The sequence below is a fragment of the Rhinolophus ferrumequinum genome, chromosome 22, assembly GCF_004115265.2.
Source record: "Rhinolophus ferrumequinum isolate MPI-CBG mRhiFer1 chromosome 22, mRhiFer1_v1.p, whole genome shotgun sequence".
NCBI classification, from domain to species: domain Eukaryota; kingdom Metazoa; phylum Chordata; class Mammalia; order Chiroptera; family Rhinolophidae; genus Rhinolophus; species Rhinolophus ferrumequinum.
In genome coordinates, this window is record NC_046305.1 from 5,016,734 (window position 1) to 5,040,414 (window position 23,681).

General features: G+C 53.8%; 1 protein-coding gene across 1 annotated transcript; it reads right to left on the bottom strand.

The window, feature by feature from the left end:
- Positions 1–3,080: 3,080 nt before the first annotated feature.
- Positions 3,081–23,016, bottom strand: GPA33 (glycoprotein A33). Its single transcript, XM_033094014.1, has 7 exons — positions 22,820–23,016; positions 12,829–12,983; positions 12,057–12,273; positions 6,772–6,924; positions 4,885–5,004; positions 4,060–4,183; positions 3,081–3,609 (listed from the first exon to the last, which is right to left on the bottom strand). Exons 1-7 carry the CDS (start codon positions 22,860–22,862, stop codon positions 3,507–3,509), a joined length of 915 nt encoding a protein of 304 aa, XP_032949905.1. The 5' UTR covers positions 22,863–23,016; the 3' UTR covers positions 3,081–3,506.
- Positions 23,017–23,681: the final 665 nt, after the last annotated feature.

Here is a 23,681-nt window from a genome sequence, read left to right on the forward strand (position 1 = left end):
ATAAGTGGCCCTTTATCGTAAGTTAGGAGGAAACGTGGTACCGACAGGGGTCGGCGCTGCCCGGTGTCAGGCACCCACGGGGGTCTTGGAACGTGTCCCCTCAGGTAAGGGGGGGCCACGGTACCATTCGCCACTAAAAGAGACAAATGCTCCTTGGAGAAAGCTGATTTCAGGGCTGGGAAACAATGTACAAAAATGAGTCTGGGATACCTTAGAAAGTGAGGGCGTGTGCAAAGAATTATACGGACATGTCAAAGGTCAAAGACGCCACCTAGAAAGGGACTCCCCCTGCCAACTCGGAGACAATTTGAGCATCAACATAAATGATGACAGCAATGGATTATAACCCGGTGGGTAAAACAGAAATGCAAGAGTTCACAGGGGTGTAATAAATTCATGAATAAATTAAAAGTTTCCTGCTGTCCTTTAATGCCTGGTTTCAAAAGTCCCTTGATTAAGGTGTTTTGAGAATGAATAAAAAAATGAAAGTGAATTTTTAAGAAGTTATTAAAAGAAAAAAATGTTTTAAAACTTAAACTATATAATGTAATAATACCCAACTAATTCTATGACTTCTTTTTAAAAATCTGTGATAATTTAAAATAAACTTGTACTTTAACTCCTTCAAAAAAATGAAAAAAAATAAGAAGAAATGGGATGTTTATGTAACCTCTAAGAACCTGGCCAGAAAATACTTCTGAATTGCAATGGGGAGACAAGTCATTGTAGAGTGATGGAGAGGTCGCTGATCAAATCCGATGTCACCCAATAGGCTGCAAGGAAAAGAGCTACGTCTTGTGATATTCTTGTCAAAGACGCTTGAGTTTAACTCTGAGGAAAAGCAGATCCAGAATGAGAGACATTCTGCAAAATAACCGGCTTGTAATCATCACAGGCGTCAAAGTCATGAAAATCAAGGAAAGGTCGAGGAATTGTTCCAAATTGAAGGAGACTAAGTACATATATGGTAGCTGAATGCAGTGAGTAATTCTGAAGTAGGTTCTTTTGCTCTAATGGACGTTACTGGGCAACTGGGTGAAACGTGAATGAGGCCTGAGGATGCTGATTTGCTGGTTTTGATGGCTGCGTGCGAGTCGTAGGAGAAGCATGTAGAGGGGCAAATACACATGAAATATATATGGTTAGGGTGATGGGCATTGTGTTGGCAACTTACTCTCAAAGGTTCAGGAAACTTTTTTTTTTGTATTGTACGTATACATTTTTGTTGTAAATTTGAGATTATTTCAAGAAAAATACAAGGGAAAGCATCCAGTGGAGAGGCGCTGCAGAATCCCACACCTTCCTGCATGTGTTTGGCGTATAGACCACACACATACGAGCCACTCCTGCAGTCCCTTCCAGCCGCGTCCCCCTCCGTGATGCAGCTGCAGGCCCAGCCATCGGAGGAATCAACCCCCCGTTTTCTGGAACTGGAGGGACACGATGGTACTTGTTCTTTAGGCCCCCAAAATAGGGTAGGGGTGTTTCTGGAATTCCTTTTTTTGGAACTCAGACTGGGTCGCCTCTGAATGAGCTTTGACTCCTAGAAACTAGAATGTGTTTATCCCCACCCCGTAAAAAGGGGCAGAAATGGGGGTGGGGTGAAGGGATTTAGGACCTGGACACTCAGCGGGTTGTAGCTGAAGGCAGAGGTGCAGGTCATTGTTCATTTCCAGCTTTCTCCTTGCCCCCACCTCTGTCCTCTCCCTTTCTTCCCCACTTTGGGCTCCAACAAGCTGATCCCCACGAGGGCACAGCCCAGTCCCTCGCCAGCTGGCTTCTACTTGGGCTCTGCCAGTGGGAGGCGGGCAGGATGGGAGAGCGGAGGAGACAGTGGCCATGGGGTTCCCTCCCCTGCCCACTCCTGCGTTGGTGCTGCTGTCCTGGCGGGGGCATCTCTCGATGACTCTCCTCCACGTGTCTCACTGGTACTGCCAGGCAGGGAGGGCTCTGTCCTGTCCCAGCAGCTGCATTGACATGGTCTGACCCCCTGTGGCCACAGCAGTGGGACCCACAGGATCTGCCCTTGCTCCCCTGCTCAGCCCTGTCGCCTTGCCTCTGGAGAAAGCGGAAGAGGCCTCCAGGACGTAGGTACAGACCCAGGAGGCACAGGCTCCACCCCGCGGGAACAACCCCACGTCATAAAGAAAGCAGCATTTCCACTGACAGCCTTTTGAGTGAAGCAGAGGATTTAACAAAATATATCACAAAAGGGCAAGAGGTTGACAGAGTTGCTTCTCTGACCATCCAGAAAACACAATGTTTATTTAATAGTAAATAGCATTTGGGTGAGACTGGCCCCTGGGCCATGAGGCCTAAGCAGCCATGACACTGCCTGGGCTCCTAAGGGTGGAAGAAACCATCCACCAATGGTGGGGGACAGCGGGGGGAGGGCAGCGTGACCCCCAGCCAGCAAAGCAAAGCAGAGTAGCAGCTGCCAGGAGCCGGCTGCGCAGGGCAGGGGTTAGGGATCAGGAGGCAGCGTGGGTGTGTCAGTTACTCGGGCCTGGAGAGCATTCACTGTGACGTGAGAAACCTGGGCCACCTGCACACGTGCTCGCGTGTGTTCATTTCAGTCAGCTCCTACGAGCAAATGGGTTTGGGTGGGAGTCGTCTTTGTGCCACAGTCGGGTCGGGGAGACTACCCTATCAAAGCAGTTTCTCAAATTAAGCTGAAGTACCTGCTAGGAGGGCTGCGGGCCCGGGGAAAGCAGAGGTGTGGCCCAGACCGTGTGGCAAGGAGCTCAGACAGCTGAGCCATCTGGCCCGCCATGGGTGTGGGACAAAGAGACAAGATTGCTCCCCTGTGAGGGAGATCCGACAGGGTTCCAGAATTCACAGGGGTTTGAGACAGGCCTGGAGGGGCAGCTGGGGTGTTTTGACAGGCAGAGATGACTGCATGGGCAGCCAAACAGAAACCAGAGCCCATGGGGGGCGTGTGGCACGGCTGGAGGTGGTCCTCGCCTGGAGTGTCTGAATATACAGGGGATTTGTGGGAGATGTGGCTGCAGAGGGAGCTCAGGGCCAGGCCAGCGTGGGCCATGGAGCGAGGAGTTCGCACTTTAGTTAGATAAAAGGGAGGCCTTCATGACTCATTTATTCTTTCATTCATTCAACAAACACATATGGTGTACAAACACTCTGCCAGGCGCTCCCGTGGGTGCCGGGCGCGCAGTGACCGGGCAGCTCCTACTCTCCTGACGCTCCAGGGAAGGTGGAGGCTGCGGCCTGGTCCCGGGGGCGGCGGGCAGTGGGGAGGGATCACTGGGCAGGTGAGTCACCAGTGAGATCACCTGAGCCAGGTCTCGCCACACCCCTCACTGCCGACACTGGTGGAAGTGCCATTAGTGCTGGGATGAAGGGTCAAGAAAATGGGCTGGGAGCAGAGGGGCTGTGGGAGGCTGGACTGAACCCCTAATCCTCCCCCCATACTCCAGCAGGCCCTGGTCACGTCAGCCCGCGTGGTCAGGGGACTAGCTGCCCCCGCTCTCCAGGTCTCCGTGCCTTTAATACTCCTCCGTGTCCTCCCCTCCAGAAAGCTCCTGCAGAGGCTCCCCTCCAGAATGTTTGCTCAGCTGCTCTGGAGGCTCTCGGTAGATAGTCCGGTTCCTACGGCAGTGAGGACAGAGACAGTTTGCCCCACGGAGCTGGGCCTGGCACTCCTTAAGACCCGCCAACCCCACCCATCCAGCTGCAAAGGGACACTGGGCGGAAGGGCAGGGCTCAGAGAGGGCAGGAAGGTGGCACCGACATGTTCCACTTGTGAGCTGAGGGCATTACGGAAACATGCTGGCTGCACCGGACAAGGAGGGACCTGCTGGGGCAGAGCCTCCGCCCCACTTGGCCTGGGCACCACAGGAAGCCCTGCTCTGAGACCCATGGGCCCTGAGCCAAGTCCAGCCTGAAGTGCCACTGTAAGACTTGCGTGAATCATTTGCTCTCGGCCATAAAACGGGGCTGATAAAAATGGCAGCTGTCCCCCAGGGTGTGAGTGGCAGAGGCTCTGAGGAGCTTGCCAGTCCGCCCAGACCCGTGCCACCAGGCTGCCCCAGCACTCACGGCCTGGCGTCCTCGGCCTCACTCTTCTCCCGGCAGCAGCAGCAGTAGACGAGGACACCAATGAGGATGAGGGCCGCCAGCACGCCGCCCGCGATGCCCGCGTACAGGGCCACGTTCATGGAAGCTGCAAGGGACAGAGCAGCTGAACCTTCAGCCCCAGCCATGTCCCTCACTCGAGCCCGGGCTCCAGAGCCGAGCACGGCTGGGAGGGGGCCCCACACCGCCAGTGCCACAGGTGGTCCTTCCCAGCCCCGGGAGCCCCCGTCTTCCTCCCAGCCCGGGGAGCAGAGCCGCCTGCTTCTGGGAGCATTCTGGCCGGGCCTTGTAGGATGGGACCAGGCAGGACTGGGGACACTTCAGGATGGAGACACAGACGAGGTCAGAGGGCGATCGCTTTGCATCCCTATACTCCCTGGGCTACCCAGGCTCCAGGAAAATCCTCAGCTCTCAGCCAGGCTGGTTCCTACTTCAGCTTATCCCGGAGCTGGTCAGTGTCCCAGCTCAAAGGATGGGATCCAGACTGTGGCAGCTGGTTCCAGGGACTCCCGCCTGCCCACTGAGTGGTCCTAAGGGCAGGCCGGACCCAGCAGGTCTGCAGAAGCCAGTCCTAGGTGCTACTTCCAAAGAACCAAGGGGAGCCGGGGGTAAGAGCGTCTGGCCAAGGTCACCCCAGCCACCCAGCCAGTGGGGGACCCTAAAGAGGCTGCCAGTTCACGGCCACTGCTGCCCCTCTCAGCTGGTTCTTTGGACACCAAGCTAGTCATCTTCTGACCTTTGTCCTCTGCCCAGCTCTCCCTCCCTCCCTTCACCCGCAGCAGCTCTTACGAGGTCTGACGGCCACCGTGATATTGCAGGACTCCGTCCCCACCTCGTTGCTGGATGTGCAGATGTAGTACCCCGACATGTCTGAGGAGATGTTCTTCAGAGACAAGGTCTGCCCCACGGCTGGGGAGGAAGAAGAGTCGGGTGAGAAGACGGCCAGGACGCGGGCCAGAATTCCTGGGTGGGTACAAGCACCGCCACGGCACCTGTGATCCAGAGAAAGCACCCACCTCCAGGCTGCAGGAGTCTGAAGTGCTTGCAAGGCAGTAGGCACCCTGAGCGGGAAGCCTGGTTCTGCCACTTCCTGTGTGTGTGACTTTGGGCCAGGAACGTAGCTTCATGGAGCCTCGGTTTCTTTATTGATAAATGGGAATAATAATAGTGCCTGTCTCACCGCCCTTCTCCCGTTCTCGAAGCAAACAGTGGACATTAGAAGCTGCTCTGGGATTAACCAGTGCATATCCGATGCCCCAAGACCTGCTTTGATCCCGAGCCCCTTTTCTTGGAAAGGATTTAGTGGTTCCTGAAATCCAGCTGAAACGAACATTTCTGCCACAGTGGTGCCACTCGGTGGCCGAGAAGGGAAACGCACAGGACCGTGGCCTTCTGCCTTCCCCTCAGTGCCTCGCTGGAGAGAGACTTCCTGCAGGGACTCCCTGGCCTCCCAGAGGCACTGAGGTCAACTTCCTGTCCGCCCCCAGTCCCATGGCTTGTCAGCCAGCTCGGCCGCTACCTCTGATCTCCCAGATTCTCCTGGCTGCTGGCAGCAGGCCGCGCCCACCCCTCGCCCGCAGAAATCACCCTTCGCTCTTCCTTGACTCATTCCTACTCCTGCAGCACGTGAAGCTCTGGGTTCAAAGGATGGGTTTACAAACTGTTAAGAAGTTTTTTGTTTTGCCCCCAAATGAGTGAAGGGTAGAGTGACACAGTTCATCCTGGTTTGACCCAAGCCCCAATCTGCCTTCATCCCGTCGGACTCACCAGGACGTGACGCTCTTCCCTCCCCTTCCCTCCTGTCCTCTCAGAACCCCCAGTGACACCACAGCTCGCCTCCTGCTCCCTCTCCACCCGCACTCCCCTGGAGACCTCCCAGAAGTTAAACCAAGGGCTCCTCTCAGGCTTCCTCTTTCTTATCTCCAGGAGAACTGGGGGCAGCCACCGGGCCGCCAGTGGGCGTCAGACCGAGGGGTCCCTGCGGGGTGTCCCATGGGCCCAACATGATGACAGTAGAATATCTATATAGGGTGTTTTTGAGTTTGTTTCCTGACCAAAAAGTCAAATACCAAGCTACCCGGGACAAAAGTGATCTCCTGGCAACCGTGAGTGAACCTTCCATCCCCATCCCTGCGTCCCAGAGAAAGAGGGGCCCTCATAGCAGCCTTGGTGGGTGGTGGGGTGTGGCCAGAAAAGGGGGCGCGTTTGGGGAACTGGGGTCCAGGGGAGTCTGAGACGGACTGGCCTGAAGAGGGCATGGGAACAGGAAATTCCCAGCCTTGAGTGGAGCCACAGAATTAAAGTTGGGTCTCAGATGTATACTTTCGGACACGATCGTAATCCAAACCAAAACCCCACCCACGAGCTTGTTTCAGAGAATTGACTTATGGGGAATGAGGAAAACCAGTTAGCATGTGGTTCCACTACGTGCTTCACGTGAAATCATTTTTCTTTCTCACAATAACCTATGAGGTAGGTGGTAGGTAGATAGGTATTATTATGAGAAAACGGTGCTTGAAGAGATGATTTAAGATACCGCACCGTGGACGGCAGGTAGAGAGAAAGGGACAGCCTTCAGGGAGACATGACTGGTCAGCCCCAGGTCTCCCCTGGCAGCCCTGGCCAATCAGCTGCATCTTGATGTGGTGGCCCCGCCCTCCCTGCGGCGCCTGTTACCTGGAGCGCCTGCCCGCTCCTGGTGCAGGAGGTCATAGCTCTTCCAGCTGTACTGAGGGGTCGGGGAGCCCTCCTTTGATTGGCAGGTCAGCTGGATGTTGTTCCCAATCACGGTGTCCCCCACGATGCCGCAGTCTGGTTTGGAGGGTGGCACTGCAGGGAGGGGCCAAAGAGAAGGCAGGCATCAGGTGGGGCTTGGTGACAGCCACTCCCACCCCACCCCCCACACACACACATGCTGCCTTGTTTGTTCACAGGCAGAGAAATTCATAGCCTCGAGGTGAGAAGTCATGGTCCAGGATCAGTCCACCCAAAATCTCCCCTCAGTGGCCTGTCGCCATCACAGAAGCAGCATGTGCAGTGGGAGGCATCCTTTCTCACGGCTAGTTTAGTCATCACCATTGTGAAGATGGGGTAGTGAGACCCAGGGGAAGGCTTGGCGGCGGTCCAGGCAGAGCTGGGACTGGGCCCCGTCTTTTCACCCCAGATCCACAGCTCTTGCCCATAGAAGCGCCCTCTGCCAGTGACTCATCTGTGCTACTTGACATGAGTCCTTCAGCCCCTCAGTGTTCCCACCTGTCAATTGAGGGGACCACGGACTTTCCCTGTAAAGGGCCAAATGGTAATATGTTAGACTTTGCCGTGGTCTCTGTCACTGCTTCTGCTTTGGTAATAACGCTTTACAAATGGAAAAGCCATCCTTAGCTTGCAGGTCACGTCAAAGCAGGCTGTGGGTGGACCTGGCCACAGTTGGCCCTCCCCTGGGTTAGCCGGACGGCCCTCTCTCTAAAGCCCGCCAGCTGGAACTTCCCGGGGAGGTTCTCTTTGGGTTAAGGGTTCCCCTCTTCCTGGGCTTTGCTGATAAAATGCAATGCGCTGAGAGACTGGAAGATGGTGGACGCCCCCTGGCAGGAGCAGAGCTGTGAACTGGGGGGGATTGGTGGGGGGAGTGAGGACCAAAGGGATGAAAGGGAGCAGACAAGCAGATTAGGACGGCGCAGCCCACAGAAAGGAGGGCACGAAAACCAACAGGCCCCCATGACTCACATCCTGCCCGGCTCTCCCGGAATTCCTGAAGACCTTACGCTGGGGCCTCCCAACTCAGCACCTCGGCACCGTTAACGTACAGACCTCATTGGGCACCGACTGTATGCCTGACACTGCAGTGGGGACAAAGGACGAGCCATTGGATGATGGCTCGGCAAGAGGCAGGGCTGCTGGGACAGGGACGGCACGGACGAGGGACATGAGCTCAGTCACAGCGTGGGCTGCAACCTGAAGTAAGAGAGAGAGGCGCAGGCCATAGTCAGTGGTGGGAGAGAGATGAGGGCCCTCCAGGCAGAGGGAACAGCATGTGCAAAGGCTCTGAGGCCAGAAGCAGCATAAAGTATGCCTGCGACCTCAGGCAGTGTCCTTGGGGGTGGGAAGGGAGGTCACACAAGGGAGAGGGTTATTCTGAAACCAATTGGTGGCAGGTCTGTCCCCTCTGCTTCTTTCTTTACATGCCCCTTTGGATGGTTTGCCTGCCCCAGTAAAGAGTGCTGCCCACTCTGCAATCCAGATCACACAGGTGCAGGCTCCCTGAGCATGGAGAGGGAACTGCAGTCTCTGCGGGCCGACTCCCCTCAAAGTTCTGGGGGCAGCTGTTCAGGATGCACCTCATCCCTCTAGCCCAGCTGCCCTTCCACCCACTGCAGGGACTCCCGGAGATCTCCAATCTCAATTGGTTGGTCCGCCCTCCCAGACACAAGTCATTGGATGATGAGAAGGCAAGAGGACTTGCCTTGGAGGACTGAAAACTTATTGCTAGTGGAGTGACAGGGAGGGAGCAGGGGACGCGATGGCTGGAGGTCTCAGCAGAGCCTGCGACTCCCTACGCGGGCGCCAGGGGGCGCCAGAGGCTGGGGGACGGCCGGTCCCTCCGGGACTGGGCCAGGTCCCAAGGCCAGGTGCCTCTCCGCGGTCAGTCCAGAAGTGCCCTGCTCGCCTCAGTTTACTGTCAGGTCACCCAGCCCGAGTTGGCAGCCCCGCATAATGAAAGCCCTTCTGCCTAAAAATTGGCCTGCAGGAGAGCCATTTGGAAAGAAAACTTTGTTTTTTAAGAAATAATTATGCTGGATTTCTTAACATATAGTACAGAATGATCTCTCTCTTTCTTAAAGTAAAACAGCGGTCTTAACGAGTCCCATAACCTCACGTTAAACTTGTACCCTTGCCCTTGGAGTTAACTAGTTCATCTCCTAAGATGCAGCAGCCGTGGGAGTGGAGGGGGAACCAAACGTTCACACTTAAGTGGGGTCCTGCTGCTTTCCCCCAACCAGCTTATTGCCAAAAGATGGGAGTTGTTTGAGGGGAGCCAGGAGACAGAATTACGCAGAGAAAGACAAGGTGGGGAGAAGCTGGGGACTCAGCCGGGGGTATGGGAGAGAAGGAGGAAGAGAAACTAGATAAAACCCTTGTTCTCTTGGTTTGGTGAACTCTCTCCAAGGAGCTAATGCAAATTAAAATTGGGTGCTGTGCACACAAGATGCTTCGTTGCAACATTATGTACGGCTCTAATTGGAAACAGCCTGAGTGCCCAGTGCAGGAACAGGGCACCATGCATCTGCTTGTTGCAGTGGCATGGAGCTTCAAGGAGCCAAGTGCTGCGACAGCAGGAAGCGGTGTGTGGCATGGAACGAAAAGAGAAAAGTACCGACTTGTGAGGCTGCAGAGTCAGTTATGTACATACATAAGCATGTGCGTGGGGCTTGGAAAGAAACATGGAGAACACAGCTTCGTAATATAGGAGAATGTTCTTTTTCGGTTTCTTATTTTTAAAAAATTAGTATTTTTGAAAAGGCCAGGATCACCTGACACAACTACTTGCTTATTTGTGTTTGGACTAAAGTTGCTAGAGTGGGAGAACGGGAGGGCAGAGCAGAAATAAACTCCATTCCAGCAACCTTCCATGCATTAGAAATTCTGACCTGGGGGCCCTCCAGAGAAGCGGGGGCCCTGATTCAATGGTAGGAAAACACATGACAGCACGCCACATGTTATCTGGGGCAGCTAAAACACAGCTGTAAAGGTGCTAGGAGCTGATAAAGTACGATGGTGATGTTTCAGAGCTCCCCGTGAAAACCCAGGAGCAATGCAATGGCCAATGCCCTCACAGGCCGGGCGGTGGGGGTGGGCTTCAGTGTCCCAGACCCTCAGCAAAACCTTCAGTGTGGAAGAGCAGTTAAGAATCGCAGTTATCAATGAGTGATGTGTCCAAGATGCAGTGTTCTGTGGACACATGAGGGCAGACGGACACATTCAGGCCTGGCGCTGCTTTGTCCCTCGCCCTTGGGTTGGCGTGGGCCCAGGGAGGGCAGAACACAAGTTAATGCCGTGGGAGATAAAACATAACTGGCAAGCTGGCGTCTGCTACAGACTGCAAGAGCGGGGACATCGAAAAGTTAAGTCATCCTACAGAGACTGAGATTCTGTGACAGCCAGGAGAGAACTGCAGGTGGCCTAAGCGGCACACAGGCCTTTTCCTTTTTCCCTTTATCCCCCACCCTTGGCCATGGCCTCCGAGGAGCCAGACAGAGTGAGAGGTGGTGGGCTGAGAAGAGTGAGGGAACAGACTCCAGACCTCATTTCCCACTGCTGGTCCCCGGCGGTACGAGGTCAGGTTCTAGCTCGGGAAGCGGGCGGTGGCGGGGGTGGGTGGGAGTGGAACTTACTGGATGGTAGATTAAAATGTTGACATAGACGGAACTGAATTTTTTTTCATGTAGCAAATTAACGCAATTTATGGAAATCAAGATCGAAAGCGTTCAGTACTGGTAAGGCTGTGGGGAAACAGGCAGGCAGGCACATCTAATGCTCGCGGCAGTTGAACGAGCTTTGAGAAAAGTAATCCGCCACTATGGATTAACGTGGAATGAAGGCGTAGTCTTTGGCCTAGAAATCCTGCTTTGAAGAATCTACCCAATAGAAATAAAAACAACACAGTGAAAGAATATGCAGGTATTGCATGTCGGCATGCTGGTATTGTTCCTTCCAAAAAATGTGGAAGCAGCATGAGACGGTCCATCACTCTGGAGCACTTGAATAAATCATAGACCATCCAGGGGTTGGACTATATACTGTTAATAGGTAGATCTGTATGGATGGATCGCTTAGTTTTCTTAGCGTGAAACTAAGAAAAAGTTGCAGAGTAGTCATTATAATATGAATATGATCTTTCTTTTTTATAAAAGGAATGGAAAGAAAAAGTGTGTGTGTGTGTGTGTGTGTGTGTGTGTGTGTTGAAAGGACGTGGAGAGAAGTGTGGAAGAATACTAGTCAGTGTTACCATTTGCTGCTTCCTTGGTAGGAGGGGGGAGACGGTCAGTCATTCTTCCTCCAGAGCTATATTGTTTGACTCGTTACAATGCTTCAAAAAGCCAGGCAGTCACCTTATGCAATTAAAAATTATATCCCACTAAGTAGTGCAAAGGGGAAAAAATAAAGGAGAAAAGGGATGCATCGTTTTGGTTTAAAGTGTTGCTCCCTCTCTCCCGGGGTGCTGGCCATTTCTTCTGTTGGATATAGAGTTGGGGCTCACTAAGGTTTTCCCAAAAACTTTGACTTTGAGCCAGGTGCCTCCTTTTGCTGAGCCTCATTTACAAAACGGAGACACTAATATAGGTGATGGTTCAGAGCCGTCCCAAACTATAAACTCCAAAACGAAGTTATTTGTGTGAAAAGCATGTTCCATCTTGGGACGGACTTCAAAGGCAGTAGAAGCTGATCGACGGCACATTGTTGGGGTCTGGGGGTAGGAGATGGTGATGTGAACGCTTTCTGCTGATTGCTGAATCGACGACAGGGACAGACGCGCTACCGGGAAGGGTCGTGACTGGCCCTCAGCATCAAAGCAAGGCACAGCGAGCATCTTTCCAACAGGACCTAGGGTTTCCCATTTCTTCTCCTTAGTAAGTTCGGCATGAACAAGGGGACAGTTGTCCAGGAAGTGCACTGGACAGCAGAGACAGGGTCTCCCAGGCTGATTCCCAGGGACAATCCGCCTGGGCCTTCTCCTCTTCCCCAGGGAACTGTCTGCCATGCCGGGAGAACCCAAAGTCGTCTTGTGTTCCAGTAGGAGGCGCGGTGCCCCTGCCCTGAGACAGACAGGGCCGGGGGAGGAGTCTTAGCTCCTGGTCAGGCTTTGCTGCCTCTGGCTTTGTCCTACCACCAGGCTGCTTCTCCTCCTTGCACCCCCTCCCTGCCTCACCTGCTTCCTGCCTCCCAGGAGTGATGGAGACACTCACCCAGGACCAAGAGGCGGACGCGTGAGTTGGTGGTGCCGTCCAGATCTGTCATCAGCATGAGGGAGCACTCATACGTGCCGTTGTCATCCATGGTCAGCTGGTCGATGGTGATGGAGGCATCTGACTGCTGTACCTTGTCCGAAATGTTGACACGGCCCTTATACAGTTCACCTTGGATGGAGCTTTGGGTCGAAAATGTCCAGGTGAACACGCTTTCCTGAGAGGAAGGAGAAAGGCCACTTGAGGCCCTGGCACGGCTTCTCCCAGCCCGTCCTGACCACCCCTGTCCCCCAGCTCCAGCCCAGGGGCGCTGATATACCAACCCCTGAGACAAACAGCCCTCGAATGCAGTGCCCATCGTACAACGTGCACATTCACTTAATGAAAGTATCAAAAGACTGGGCCGGGGAGGCAGCTTGCACTGCAGGAACACATGTGGCTAAGTGGGCTCTTCTCAGATCCCAGCACACTCCCCCTGTGCCCCCGGCATCTCTCTTACCCACCCCATTTCACTCCATTGTCCAGTCTCACCCATTGACTCAACTAGTATTTACTGAGCACCTACTACGTGCCAGGCATTGTGCTAGGCAGCCACCCGTGGCTTCCAAGCCACTTTATTTACTGAATTCTTGCCTCTGGAGTTTATTTATTCATTGATACACACATCATTCACCAAACACAACATGGTACTAAGATCAAAGCAAACCCCAGTTCAGTTACTTCCTAGCTGTGCTCCTTTCCACAATACCCCCAACTTTCTAAAGACCCTTACCGTGTGAGTCCTGAGAAGCTTTCCCCATTTGACAACTCCATCTCGTTCGGAGGAAGAAGTCTGGTAGTGGCACGGAAGGGTGACACTCTTTCCCCGAGCAGCCCGAAGAACTTCCTGTGGGGTTTCCACAGAGATGGCGCTGACAGTCGCCCAGACTGGAAAGAAAGTGGGAAGTGGGAGGGAGAAGTAAATGACATGGCCGTACCTGCTTGTTGCCCACGGGACGTCTGAGGGAGTGCTCGGTGACATCTTTCCTCCTCCCACCACAGCAAGACCCTACAACTGCCATCCTAGCCACGACACACCAGCTGTTCTCCACGTTTGGGGTGAACACCAACAGGTGGACCTCTGTCCACCCCCCACCCCCATCCTGCAGCATGCAGACCAGTTCCGGGCGTTGTCTAGTGGCTAACGCCTGGCCTTGAGCCTCAGCCCCACCTCCCACCACCCGTCCTTTTCCTCGCCCACCTCTCTTCTAGTTCAGAAATGTCCCTTTGACACTTTCATTCCATATCTGTACGACTCCACGTCAGCGCACCACTTCTCTGTGGCCATTTCGGGAAGTCGCGTGGCATGGAGTTGAAAGGCACAGGCACTGCGACCAGAATGCACCGTGTGGAGGTCCCGCTCCTTAACGGACTGAGTGCCTAACGCGGAGCACTTCACTTGTGCTCTCTGGACCTGCAGCCTCGCTGGAAAAATGGGTTGAGGGAAGACTGAGTGACCTGAGTGCCGTCTCTCTTGGGAATGGGTGCTAAGGCACAATCAGTGCTCAGTAGCCGTCAGTTACGAGGGTGAAGCCTTTCGTCATATTGAAGCGCTTCTGCTTTCTCGTCCCATGGTCTGTTCGTGAGGCCCATCCTTGGTAAGAAGTTAATCACAAGAGATGACCATCCACTGTCACCCTGGGCGAACTCTCAGACAGGAATAGTCGTTGCTAATGGTTGTAACTAAAGAAGAGATCAGTTTTAGAGAGCGTTATGACAGTGAGCTAAAAATCATCTTGTTAAGAGATTCGTGAGGGGAAAGGCTGAAATGAATGCGTGAGTAAGAGCTCACAAAGGGGAAAACGCCGTGAACAAAGGTAGAGCTGTCAGCCGCGGGCTGCAGACCTGAGAAGGACCTAGGAAGGCGGGTCCTGTGCCCGAGGAACGCGCGTTTTCCATAATCCTAGATGGAATTCACCGCGTCTCTGAGACCCTGGTGCCCACAGCCGTCACTGGGGATCCTTCCCGGATTCAGACCGAGTCCTCCTGTTCTGACGAGACTGGCAACAAAAGTCCTGGGGCGAGACTTCTTCCTACTCAGTTCCCACCACACACTCAGGCTTCTGCTGTTTGTAACCAGCAGGTTTGGCAGCTCCGTCAGAAACAAACCCCGTTCCTCTTGGCTTTAGCCATAAGTTTAACGATTCCCTCTGCAGCCCTCGTTTTCTCCTCTGTGGGATCTTTGCACCCTTGCTCAGTGGGTGAGACAGGAGCCCCGGGTGGCACCTCTAATCCGTGATTAGAAAAGTAGCAAGTGGAGAAATTCTAGAACTATCTAGAGCCTCCCAATCACCAGCCTTTGTACTTCTTGTACAGGTCTAGGTTGGGCATCTGCTGCCCAGTTGCCCAGCTCGGGAGTCGCAGTCCTCCCGTCCTGGTGCCTCCTTAGAGCTGTGCCCTCCATGCTCCAGAAGTACTCTTTCCTCCCTCCTCACTGCCTTCTGCTCCGTTCTTCTCACGGCTGAGCTCCTTGGATGCATCCATCTGATAAGCTAATTCACCATAAAGTGCTACTTACTAATAGTTCAGAAGCGCTTTTAGCACGGACATTGTCCTACACAAAATGTCCAAACTCTCCCAAGCAGAGTGGGTTACTCGGTCCTTGGTGGCACCTGCTACCATGACTCCCTGCCTCCTAGTGCTTCTGTCTCGTGAACCTTGATCACACAGTATGGCGGGGTGGCCAAGAGCACAAATGCTGGAGCCAAACTGCCCAGGCTGGCACCCTCATTCTTAATTTTCCTAGCTGTGTGACCTAGGGCAACTTAATGACTTCTCTGTGCCTCAGCTTGCTCAACTATAAAATGAGGATGATAATATTATCTGACTCAGGCTGTTGTGAAGGCAGAATGACTTAACGTGTCTAGCACACACACCCTTTCCCCTGGCACGTAAACACGGACCTCACCAGCCTTCTCTAGTGTCATGTCTCCCTCCTCTGCTATGCCGTGTTTTCTTCATCTTCACATCCCCAGGGCTCAACAAAGTCCCTCGCACATCGGAGGGCTCACACATGCTCTTTGACAGCAAGTGCGTGAGTTGTAGAGAATTCAAGCTTAAAACACGGGTAGGATTTACAAGCAGAGACACTTGGTCAGAGGCCCTATATCCCACAGATTGCTGGGAAATGCCAAAAAATCCAGTAAAGGAGCCCCAAAGAGCCACAGCCAGGGGAAGCCAAGTGCCCCGGATGCAAGCGGGAGAGGTCATTTGACCTCCCTAAGGGGTTGGGGCGTGGAGACCCAGCTTGAAGCCTCGATGATTGCTTGTAAATAATTAAGGTTTGTTAAGAAGATAATAAACTGTCTCTTGAGAGCTAACCGGAAAGTAATACATCCACGGAAGATAATGAAATGCTTGATGGAACTGGCTGCTTGAGGCATACACAGCACATTATGGGAACCCTTGGGAAACTGGCAGTAATGCCTCCACTTAGGAAAATGCATTTGCTCAGAGAAACCGTGTTCTTAAGGAGGCCAGAAGGGACTCCGCCTGCCTGAGGAGTAGACACATGCTCCGGGGTTGAGAAAGTGCTGGTCTCTGGAGAGAGGGGGGCCCTTCACACCTGCAGGCTGCTTGGTCCCATCTCCCCAGGTGGAAATGGCCTCTGTAGGCTCTCCGGCTGGCAGCTGCGGGTCGGAGGGATCCAGAGGCGGGAGGAGGGGGTGTGAAATCAGTGAATGTTTGTTGAACTCTTCGTTCAACATGGATCTTTAGGAATCTGTAAATTCCGGTTGATTCAATGACTTTTCCCTAAGGCCCTGGTTTAGTGCAAGGCCCCGGGAAAACGAACGCAGGTGTGTTCATGCCTGCCTCCTCCGGGAGCCCGCCGGGACCATCCCAACCCTTACGGTGCTGGCATTCCTTTTATCTATCTATCTATCTATCTATCTATCTATCTATCTATCTATCATCTTAAAGTACAGTTGACATGCAGTGTTTTACTAGTTTCAGATGTACAGCATAGCAATTCAACATTTATATACCCTGTGACGTGGTCCCCACAATATGTCTAGTAGCCATCTGTTACCGTGCACACTTAATCACAATATTACTGACTATATTCCTCTTCCCCTTTTCACCCATTCGCCACACCCGCCCTTCTAGCAACCAACCACCCCTTAGGTCTCTGTCTCTATGAGTTTGTTTAAGTTTTGTGTTGTTTGTTTTGTTTTTTTTTAGATTCCACAAATAAGTGAAATCATATAATATTTGTCTGTCTCTGTCTGACTTATTTCACTTAGCGTAATGCCATCTAGGTCCATCCATGTTGTCACAAATGGCAAGATAGCATTCTTTTTTATGGCTGAATAGTATTCCATTGTATATATGGACCACATCTTTATCCATTTATTGAGTACTGATGGACACCCAGGTTGCTTCCATATCTTAGCTGCTGTAAATAATGCCGTGACGAACATAGGGGGTGTGTATATCTTATCAAGTTTTCGTTTTCTTTGCTGGCTTTTCTGAACCATTTCAGGCAGTGTCTATCCCACGCACACAGAATTCTCATGTTGCTGTGTGTCCATGTGTGCAGGCCTCCTTCCCTCACCAGAGAGCGTGCTCCTTCCAGCAGGGTCCATATCTCAGACTTCTCTTGTACCCACCACTTGCCAGTTCCCCCCTCTCCCCCCACACATGATGTCTACACAGACCTAGGTGCTAATAAGACCTTGTTGATTGAGTGGTTCGCACCACAGTCCTGTCCTGGGAGCAGTTAGAGGTCACTGTCAGCCAGCATCACAATGGAGCCTAATTAATGGTTAAGTGCAAGAGTTGGGGGGTGGGGTGGAGAAGGCAGGGGCTGTGTGTGGACCAGAAGGATTGTAAGGGAAAGGCTTTCAGAGGGGGTGGGACTTGAAATAGTCCCCAAGGGATTTAATTCACAAGGTTAAACTTGTGTAGATGAGGCGCTAAAGCAAAACTATATACACGACAGTACCCACTTCTACATCATCACAGAGAGAAAGCAAATTCTGGAAGAAAATGCACCCAAATGCAGGATTAATCAGTTGTCTCTGGATTCTGAGATCATGGGGACAACTTTGGGTTTCTTCTTTGTGCATTTTTAGTTTCCAAATGTTCTGCCACAAACGTGCGGTACTCTTGTAACCAGAAAGCCGTGTTAGTTTTGTAAGTCAGCCAGAAAGTGAGGAAGTGGAGATAGCAAGGCAGTCCGCCGTGTCAAGGAGCTCACGTGGACCCCGAGGGCGACCGAGGATCCTGAGAAGGCTCCTCTAGTCCCCTCTGGGTTAGAAAATGGAGAGACTTGAGCACGCTTGTAGGTTGTAGGGAAGGAGCTTCTGGAAGGAAGAGACTGAGAAGCCAGATGGAGCAGGGCCCCAGCCTGGGTGGGGAGACGAGGGGAGGAGGGCTCGGGGCGGGTCGCTGGAGGACCAGCCTTGCTCTCAGCCGGTGTCATCAGTTCCCATGAGGGCAGACAGAAATAAGTCGGCGGGCAGACGTGTGGCAGAGAGTCCTGATGGGGCCCTGCCCTCCACGTTTTATGCTTCTCTCCCAGTGAACTTTGTGACAGTCCGAGTGGGGACGTCCATCTGTTGCCATGTTCTGCTGGGCATTTATAGCATCCCTGACTCACCGAGGCAGAAAACAAGAGAGCAGTGCAAAGGTCACTGGGTGGCCGAGGGGAGGGAGGCACCGCAGGAAGAAGGCAGGGTCCAAGTGTGACAGGTGCTGCTCTGGGCAGGTGATCTGAGTACAGAGACAAGCTCAGCTGGCAGAGAGAAGGCAAGGATGAAACCTGAGTGCTGCCAACGTGGGCTAAACTTCACCTCCATGTCAAATGTCCCCTCCACTACTGGAATTCCCAGCACTGAGGGAAGGCGCTGGTGATGTCTGGGGCGGGGAGAGACACCCCCTTTCTTTAACGTGCAGGACAGTCCATTTCCCTCCATTTCCCTAATTAGTCCCTCTTCTCCATTGAACCCCAGAAGGAGACTCAGGGTGGGTACATTTTGATGGAAGCAAATGAGATTAGGAAATTGGCACTTGGAGAGAAGCCGGGACTGCCTGGGGAAAGAGGGAAGGGAGGAAAGGCAGGCGAGGAGACCCTGAACGCAGACCAGCTGCCTGGTGAGGTTCAAGAGTGGGCCCTCACTCGCTGACGCCCCCAGCACATGGCTGCTGGGCGCCCGTGTTCCAGGCGCCGGGGCGAGACGGGTGGGGAGTGACCAGCAGAGACAGACACACTTCCTGCTCCCCTGGCGTTTGGTCCTGTGAGTGAGTCAAACGGTAGTAAATAAATGATCGCAGATAAATGTAAGCAAAACCTCCATAGTTACAAGTGTTACACATTCGATGACAGGGTGTAACAGAGGACCAAGGGGTGAGGAGAGGGTGTCCCGAGGAAGGGCCTTTGGGGGATGAGGAGTGAACCAGGAGACAGTGGGAGAGGGAGGAGCACTGTGCAGGGCTCGGGGCTTGGGGGGAACTGACACAAGCCAGTGTGTAGCGACAGAGCCAAGCGGCTGGTTTTGGGGTGTGTGACCCCCCATGTGATATCCTGAGCCTTCCACTATGACCCCACACACACGTCCAGGCCAAGTACAAACGGCGCTATTCCTCCAGGGCAGTTAGGGACAAATCCTGCCATCTGCCCCCCACTCCAGCCCCCAAGACTCTCCTACAGAGCAATTCTGGAGTCACGTCACTGCCAGTGTGGCCAGAAGTGGGGGGCCCTTTGCCCTGCCTCGCACCACGTCCCAGGTTGTGTTCCCCACGGCACTCTCGCTCTTTAAGTCAGATGAGCAGCCAGCCCAGTTCCAGGGACTCGGGCGCAGGCCAACAGGGCACAGCTGAGCTGCAGGTCCCAGGCCCAGTACCAGGCAGGAACAGGGGACTTCCTCAGGTTCCAGGATGGAGCTCTAAGCCTCCAGTGCTCACCCGCGTTGCCTGGGGAACTTTCGAAATCACAGAGGCGCCCAGGTCCCACCCTCGGGATTTAGTTTCTCAGGCCCTGGGGCCGCCTGGCTGGCTGTACTTTCACTCCCCATGATTCAGTGGGCAGCCAGGGCTGCTAGCCACTGCCGCAAAGCACCGTCCTCCCGTCTCAGGCTAACCAGTCATTACATCCTTCCCCTGAGGCTGGACCAGCCCGGGGCCATTTTGCTCCCGATGGATCGCATCTCTGCATCGCATCTCCGCAGGCAGACAGCGCATTGCCCCAGGCACAGGAGCCCTCCCTGCGAACACTGGCTCTGACTTGTGCTCAGGCTCCAGTGGGGTTTGCCCAGGCGTCAGGCGGGAGCCAGGCCCTGGGGACTGGAGTGCCTTCAGGGCTCCCAGCCTCAGAGCAGAGGGGGTCCGGGTCGCCCGTCTTGCAGTGCACTGGCAGGCTCGCACCACCCTCAGGGCCCACACACTCTCTTATCTGCTTCCCATTAGATGGGCACGTCTCCGGCTGGGCCCTAGGCGCTCAGCCTGGGCCAGGTCAGTGCCTGGCGCTGAGCCATGCGAGTGACGCTGACTCAGATCTGCCGCCCTCTGACCGGGCAGGGCCCAGGGAGCTCCAGAGCCCGGGTGACTAACAGAAACATGGCATCTCAGAGGGGGCAGCGTGCGACATTTAACGAAAGCTACCCTCCTGGGGATGTTGGCTCTGACCAAGACCCGCAGCGAAGGATTCGAAAACATCCTGAGAGCCTCAAAAAGGCCAGGAACCTGAAAACTTTGTTCCCATCAAAACCCCACCACAGATCAAGCATCCAAGGCTTTCCTGATATTTATATAGATGGGGGGAGAAAAAAATGTATTTTTCATCTGGTATGTTTTGGGATGATGGGTTCCTTTGTTTCTCTAAGTAAAGCAATATTTTCCTAAGTGTTTCTAATTTAGGCTTCAAGGAAATTTCCTCTAGTGCTTGGAAGGTGGGGCTTTTGTGACATCTTCAAAGATCTGAATGACTCGGGCAGAGCTGCTCAGGGATTTTTTTCCCCTGGTGGGTTCCTCTTTAGGAGTCTCGGTTCCTTAGCTGTACCTTCCGTCACATCAAGTCTTGCCTGGAGTCTCATGGCCGAAAAAAATTCCTGGAGTGGAAACGCCTTGGTGTTGTGCACAAGTTGGAGCGTTTGTTTTCTAGCAGCCCCTGGGAGGGGTGACAACTTCGGGTTTGTCCACAGTGACTGTGACTCTCTTTCTGGGCACACAGCTGTCTAGTTCATTTCCCCTAATGGACACCTGCTCACACTAATCATAGCAAGCATCACAACCGTAACTGGCATTTACCGAACCTTGCTCTGTGCCAGGTTCTCTGCCAAGGACTTTCCATCTACAAGCTCATTTGCCATCCGTAACCTCTGGGAGGGACAACGTGCATTTTTATGCATTACGGATTATCCTGTCCGTGTCACAGGTTAGGGAACAGAGGTTTGTCGAGATGAACGACAGGCCTGCGATAAAGGTGGTGAAGGACGAGGGCTGCCCCCACCAGTACCTGTGAGGGCTGGCGTGCCTCAGTAGGAGAGGGGGAGCACGTGCCCTAGGAGGGAGAAGTACTTTGTCACTGCCGTTGTTTAGAATTGTCAGGCTGGCATTTACTCGGTTTTAGCGTGGGTCTGCGATTCTCGGATGGGCTGCCTTCTGTGTGTGTCCCCTCCCCGTGACCTCTTGTGATAGCTTCTGCCTCCCCAAAGTCCGATGTGTCCTGGGCTTATTCTCATCAGCTCGGTGTGGCTCTGCCCAGGACATCAGCAAAACCTGTCATTTCTGGGCAAGTTCAGATGGAGAAAGGAAGACGGGCGAAGGTGGTAGGTCCTCTGGAACCCAACTCAAGCACCACCTTTTCCCGGAAGCCCTCCCCAGCTTCCCTGCTTCTTACTCTGGCACCTTCCCTCTCCTGAGCCATGTGGCAGTGCCACCGATTGCTCTGAGGTTTGACCTTTGAGGGTCTTCATTGCTCACTTGCACATGGCAATGGCTGTCTCTCCCCCAAATGTTTCCACTTGGAAAACTGCACATCCTGAGCTTGCCACCGAGCCGGGGTTCCTCCACCCTCTGCTCCAGCCCCTTCCTCTAAGATGTAGAGGCAAAGGTGGTCCTGGGCTGGGGCGGCTGGGGGTGGGGGCAGAAGACACACGGTCTGTGTATCTGAACACAGACCCAAGAACTGATTCCACTGGCTGAGGTCACCCAGGGGTCACGTGCCTTCTCACAGGAGGAGGCAAACTGCACCCCTCCAGGCAACGCAAAATTAAGGCCACTTTTCATTCTAAGCTGGATGAGCATTTTGCTTGGGGTTTTTCTTTCCTAAACCCAAATCCCTTCTTTTTATTCATGCATGGGTTGCAGCTAGACTACAAATGCAGGCGTGGGGGAGGCAGGCAGCGTGGGCGACATCAGTAGCCTGCCCCCCGGCCCCCGCGTGCAGGACGGTTGCTTCCTCTCAGCTTCCCTCCCTGTTCCCATCTGGATCAGTCACCGGATGACTGACACAGGTTCCCTCACTACTGCAAGCATTCCAGACCCGCCCTCCTGGCTGCCTGCACAAACGATATGCTCAGTAAAGAGCTGTTTGGACGAAGGAATGAGCCAACCAGGCCCTCTCACCTAGTGACAAGGGCCCCTCTGCCATGACTGATGGCCTACCTGATGGGGTTGAGGCAGCCTGAGGGAATCAACCTTTGCCAGTTCTATTTCCAAGCCCTTCCCCAGCACAAGGCTGCCCTCCACCCAAGGGCCCCACGCCAGGCTTTGACAGATGGGGGAGTCTGGGGGCCTGGGAGAACCGCCTAGGTGGGCAGACCCGTGGCCGGCGCTTGCCTGTGCAAGTTGAAAGGTGAGCTCTAACCAGAGCCTCCTTAGTTTCCGTCCCAAAGCTAGGGACTCCCACGTTTCCTGGTAGAACCCTTCACCTCCTCTCCTTTCTTCCCAGATCCCTGGATCCTGCCATAGCTTCTAAACTGTAAGCTGGTGAGGTTCTCAGTGTTGCCAAATACGCTGAACTAAATGTACTTCTAAAATTCCCAGCCCCCTCACTCAGCGTCCCTTCCCCGTTCTCAGGACCTAAGGCAAGCCTTCCATCCTAACCCGAGAAGCTCCGTGGGTCCCACACAGCGGCTTGGCTATTTAGTGCCTGCTTTGGATTCAGCTGTATTTCGGCGACTGTCTGATTTCTGTTTTGGGGATTCCCCGTCTCCCGAGTTTTCAGTGACCAGAGTGTCAAAGGCTGAGGAGCTTGGGCCTTTGGAAAAGGCCAGCCTGGTATATTTATTGAAGGATTACGTCTTCTCTTGCTCTGGGAATGACACGGGGTAAGAATTGTCTTTCTGCCTCAGTTGCCCTCTATGTGATACGGATGTAACACTCGGACCATTGCTTCTCTCTCTGGTTTTAAGGCAGTGGTGAAAATCCCAAGGCGGAACATACCTAGGTACATCCATCCTGATTTTCCAGGACAAACTCAATTTCAAATGCTTCTCCCCAATTGTCAGATCTCGTGTCTGATCCTATGCTCTGATTTGGGATCAGAAAATATGGTCTTGAGAATTTATGAATTCTTCATTCCAGGCATAGGCTGGAATTTCATTTACTAATAATGCGAATAAAAACATGCTGATTCTGGGTGCTAGACTGGACACACAATGTGTCCTTCCGCCCAGCAGGAGCAAAGCTGTCCCTGGGGCCCCTCCCTGGAGACGCTCTGGGGGACAGAGCTGAGCGCCCACGTCTTGCCCACCGCCCAGCACTGGCCGGAGCCCACTCACCCACACAGAGTGTCCACAGCCCGGGCCACGGTGTCCCCACCATCGTCTTGCTTGTGCTCTGCCTCCAGCCCAGCCTGGAACTGGCGGAACCCAGACAGGTCTGGGCTGACTGTTTAAAGCTACAACAGCCCCCGGCCAGGCCAGCCTTCTGTCCCTGTCGTTTCCCCTTCCTGTCCACCTCTGCTGAGTCTGGCCGCACACCCCGCCCCTCAGCTGGACTGGCAGGTGAGCTCACCTATAGGATTGGACCTGTGCTCCACCCACCCCAGCAAAGGCCCCAGTGGGAACCGTCTACACCTTCCCCTTGAACCAAAGTCTCTCCCTGCCTTCTCTCTGCTGGGCAGGTGTACAAAGTCCTGGGCTTCCACCAAGGTGTGGGCTTGGGCGAACAGACAGGAAATTGCCACCTCGTAATGAAAAGGGAACTGATCTCAGAGGAGTGGGTCCGAAGCCAATAAAAGAAGGGTGTTACCCACAGTCCCTGAAACACCCCAAGGCAGCATATGATGTGTCCTCTACGCCCCTCCTGTCCACACCGCCATCCCACCCCATGATAGAGACACAGTCGTGAGAACGCAGGAAATCTCTCCCCTCAGAGAGCCGACCGGCGGGTCAGGAGCTAGGCAGTACCCAAGGAAACACAGGAGGCAGCCTTAGGAAAACCGTGATTGCACAGCTCAGTTTGCTTGGAACTGTCCCGGATTTAAAACCAAAAGTCCCATGGCCCTGGGACCTCTCAATCTCAGACAACCCGGGATGGCTGCTCCTCAGCTTAAAGAGTGAGCGTCCTGCGGGGAGAACATAGCCTGGGACACGGTAGAGAAAACGAAGTGGGCCAGGGGACGCGCTCCCCTTTAGACTG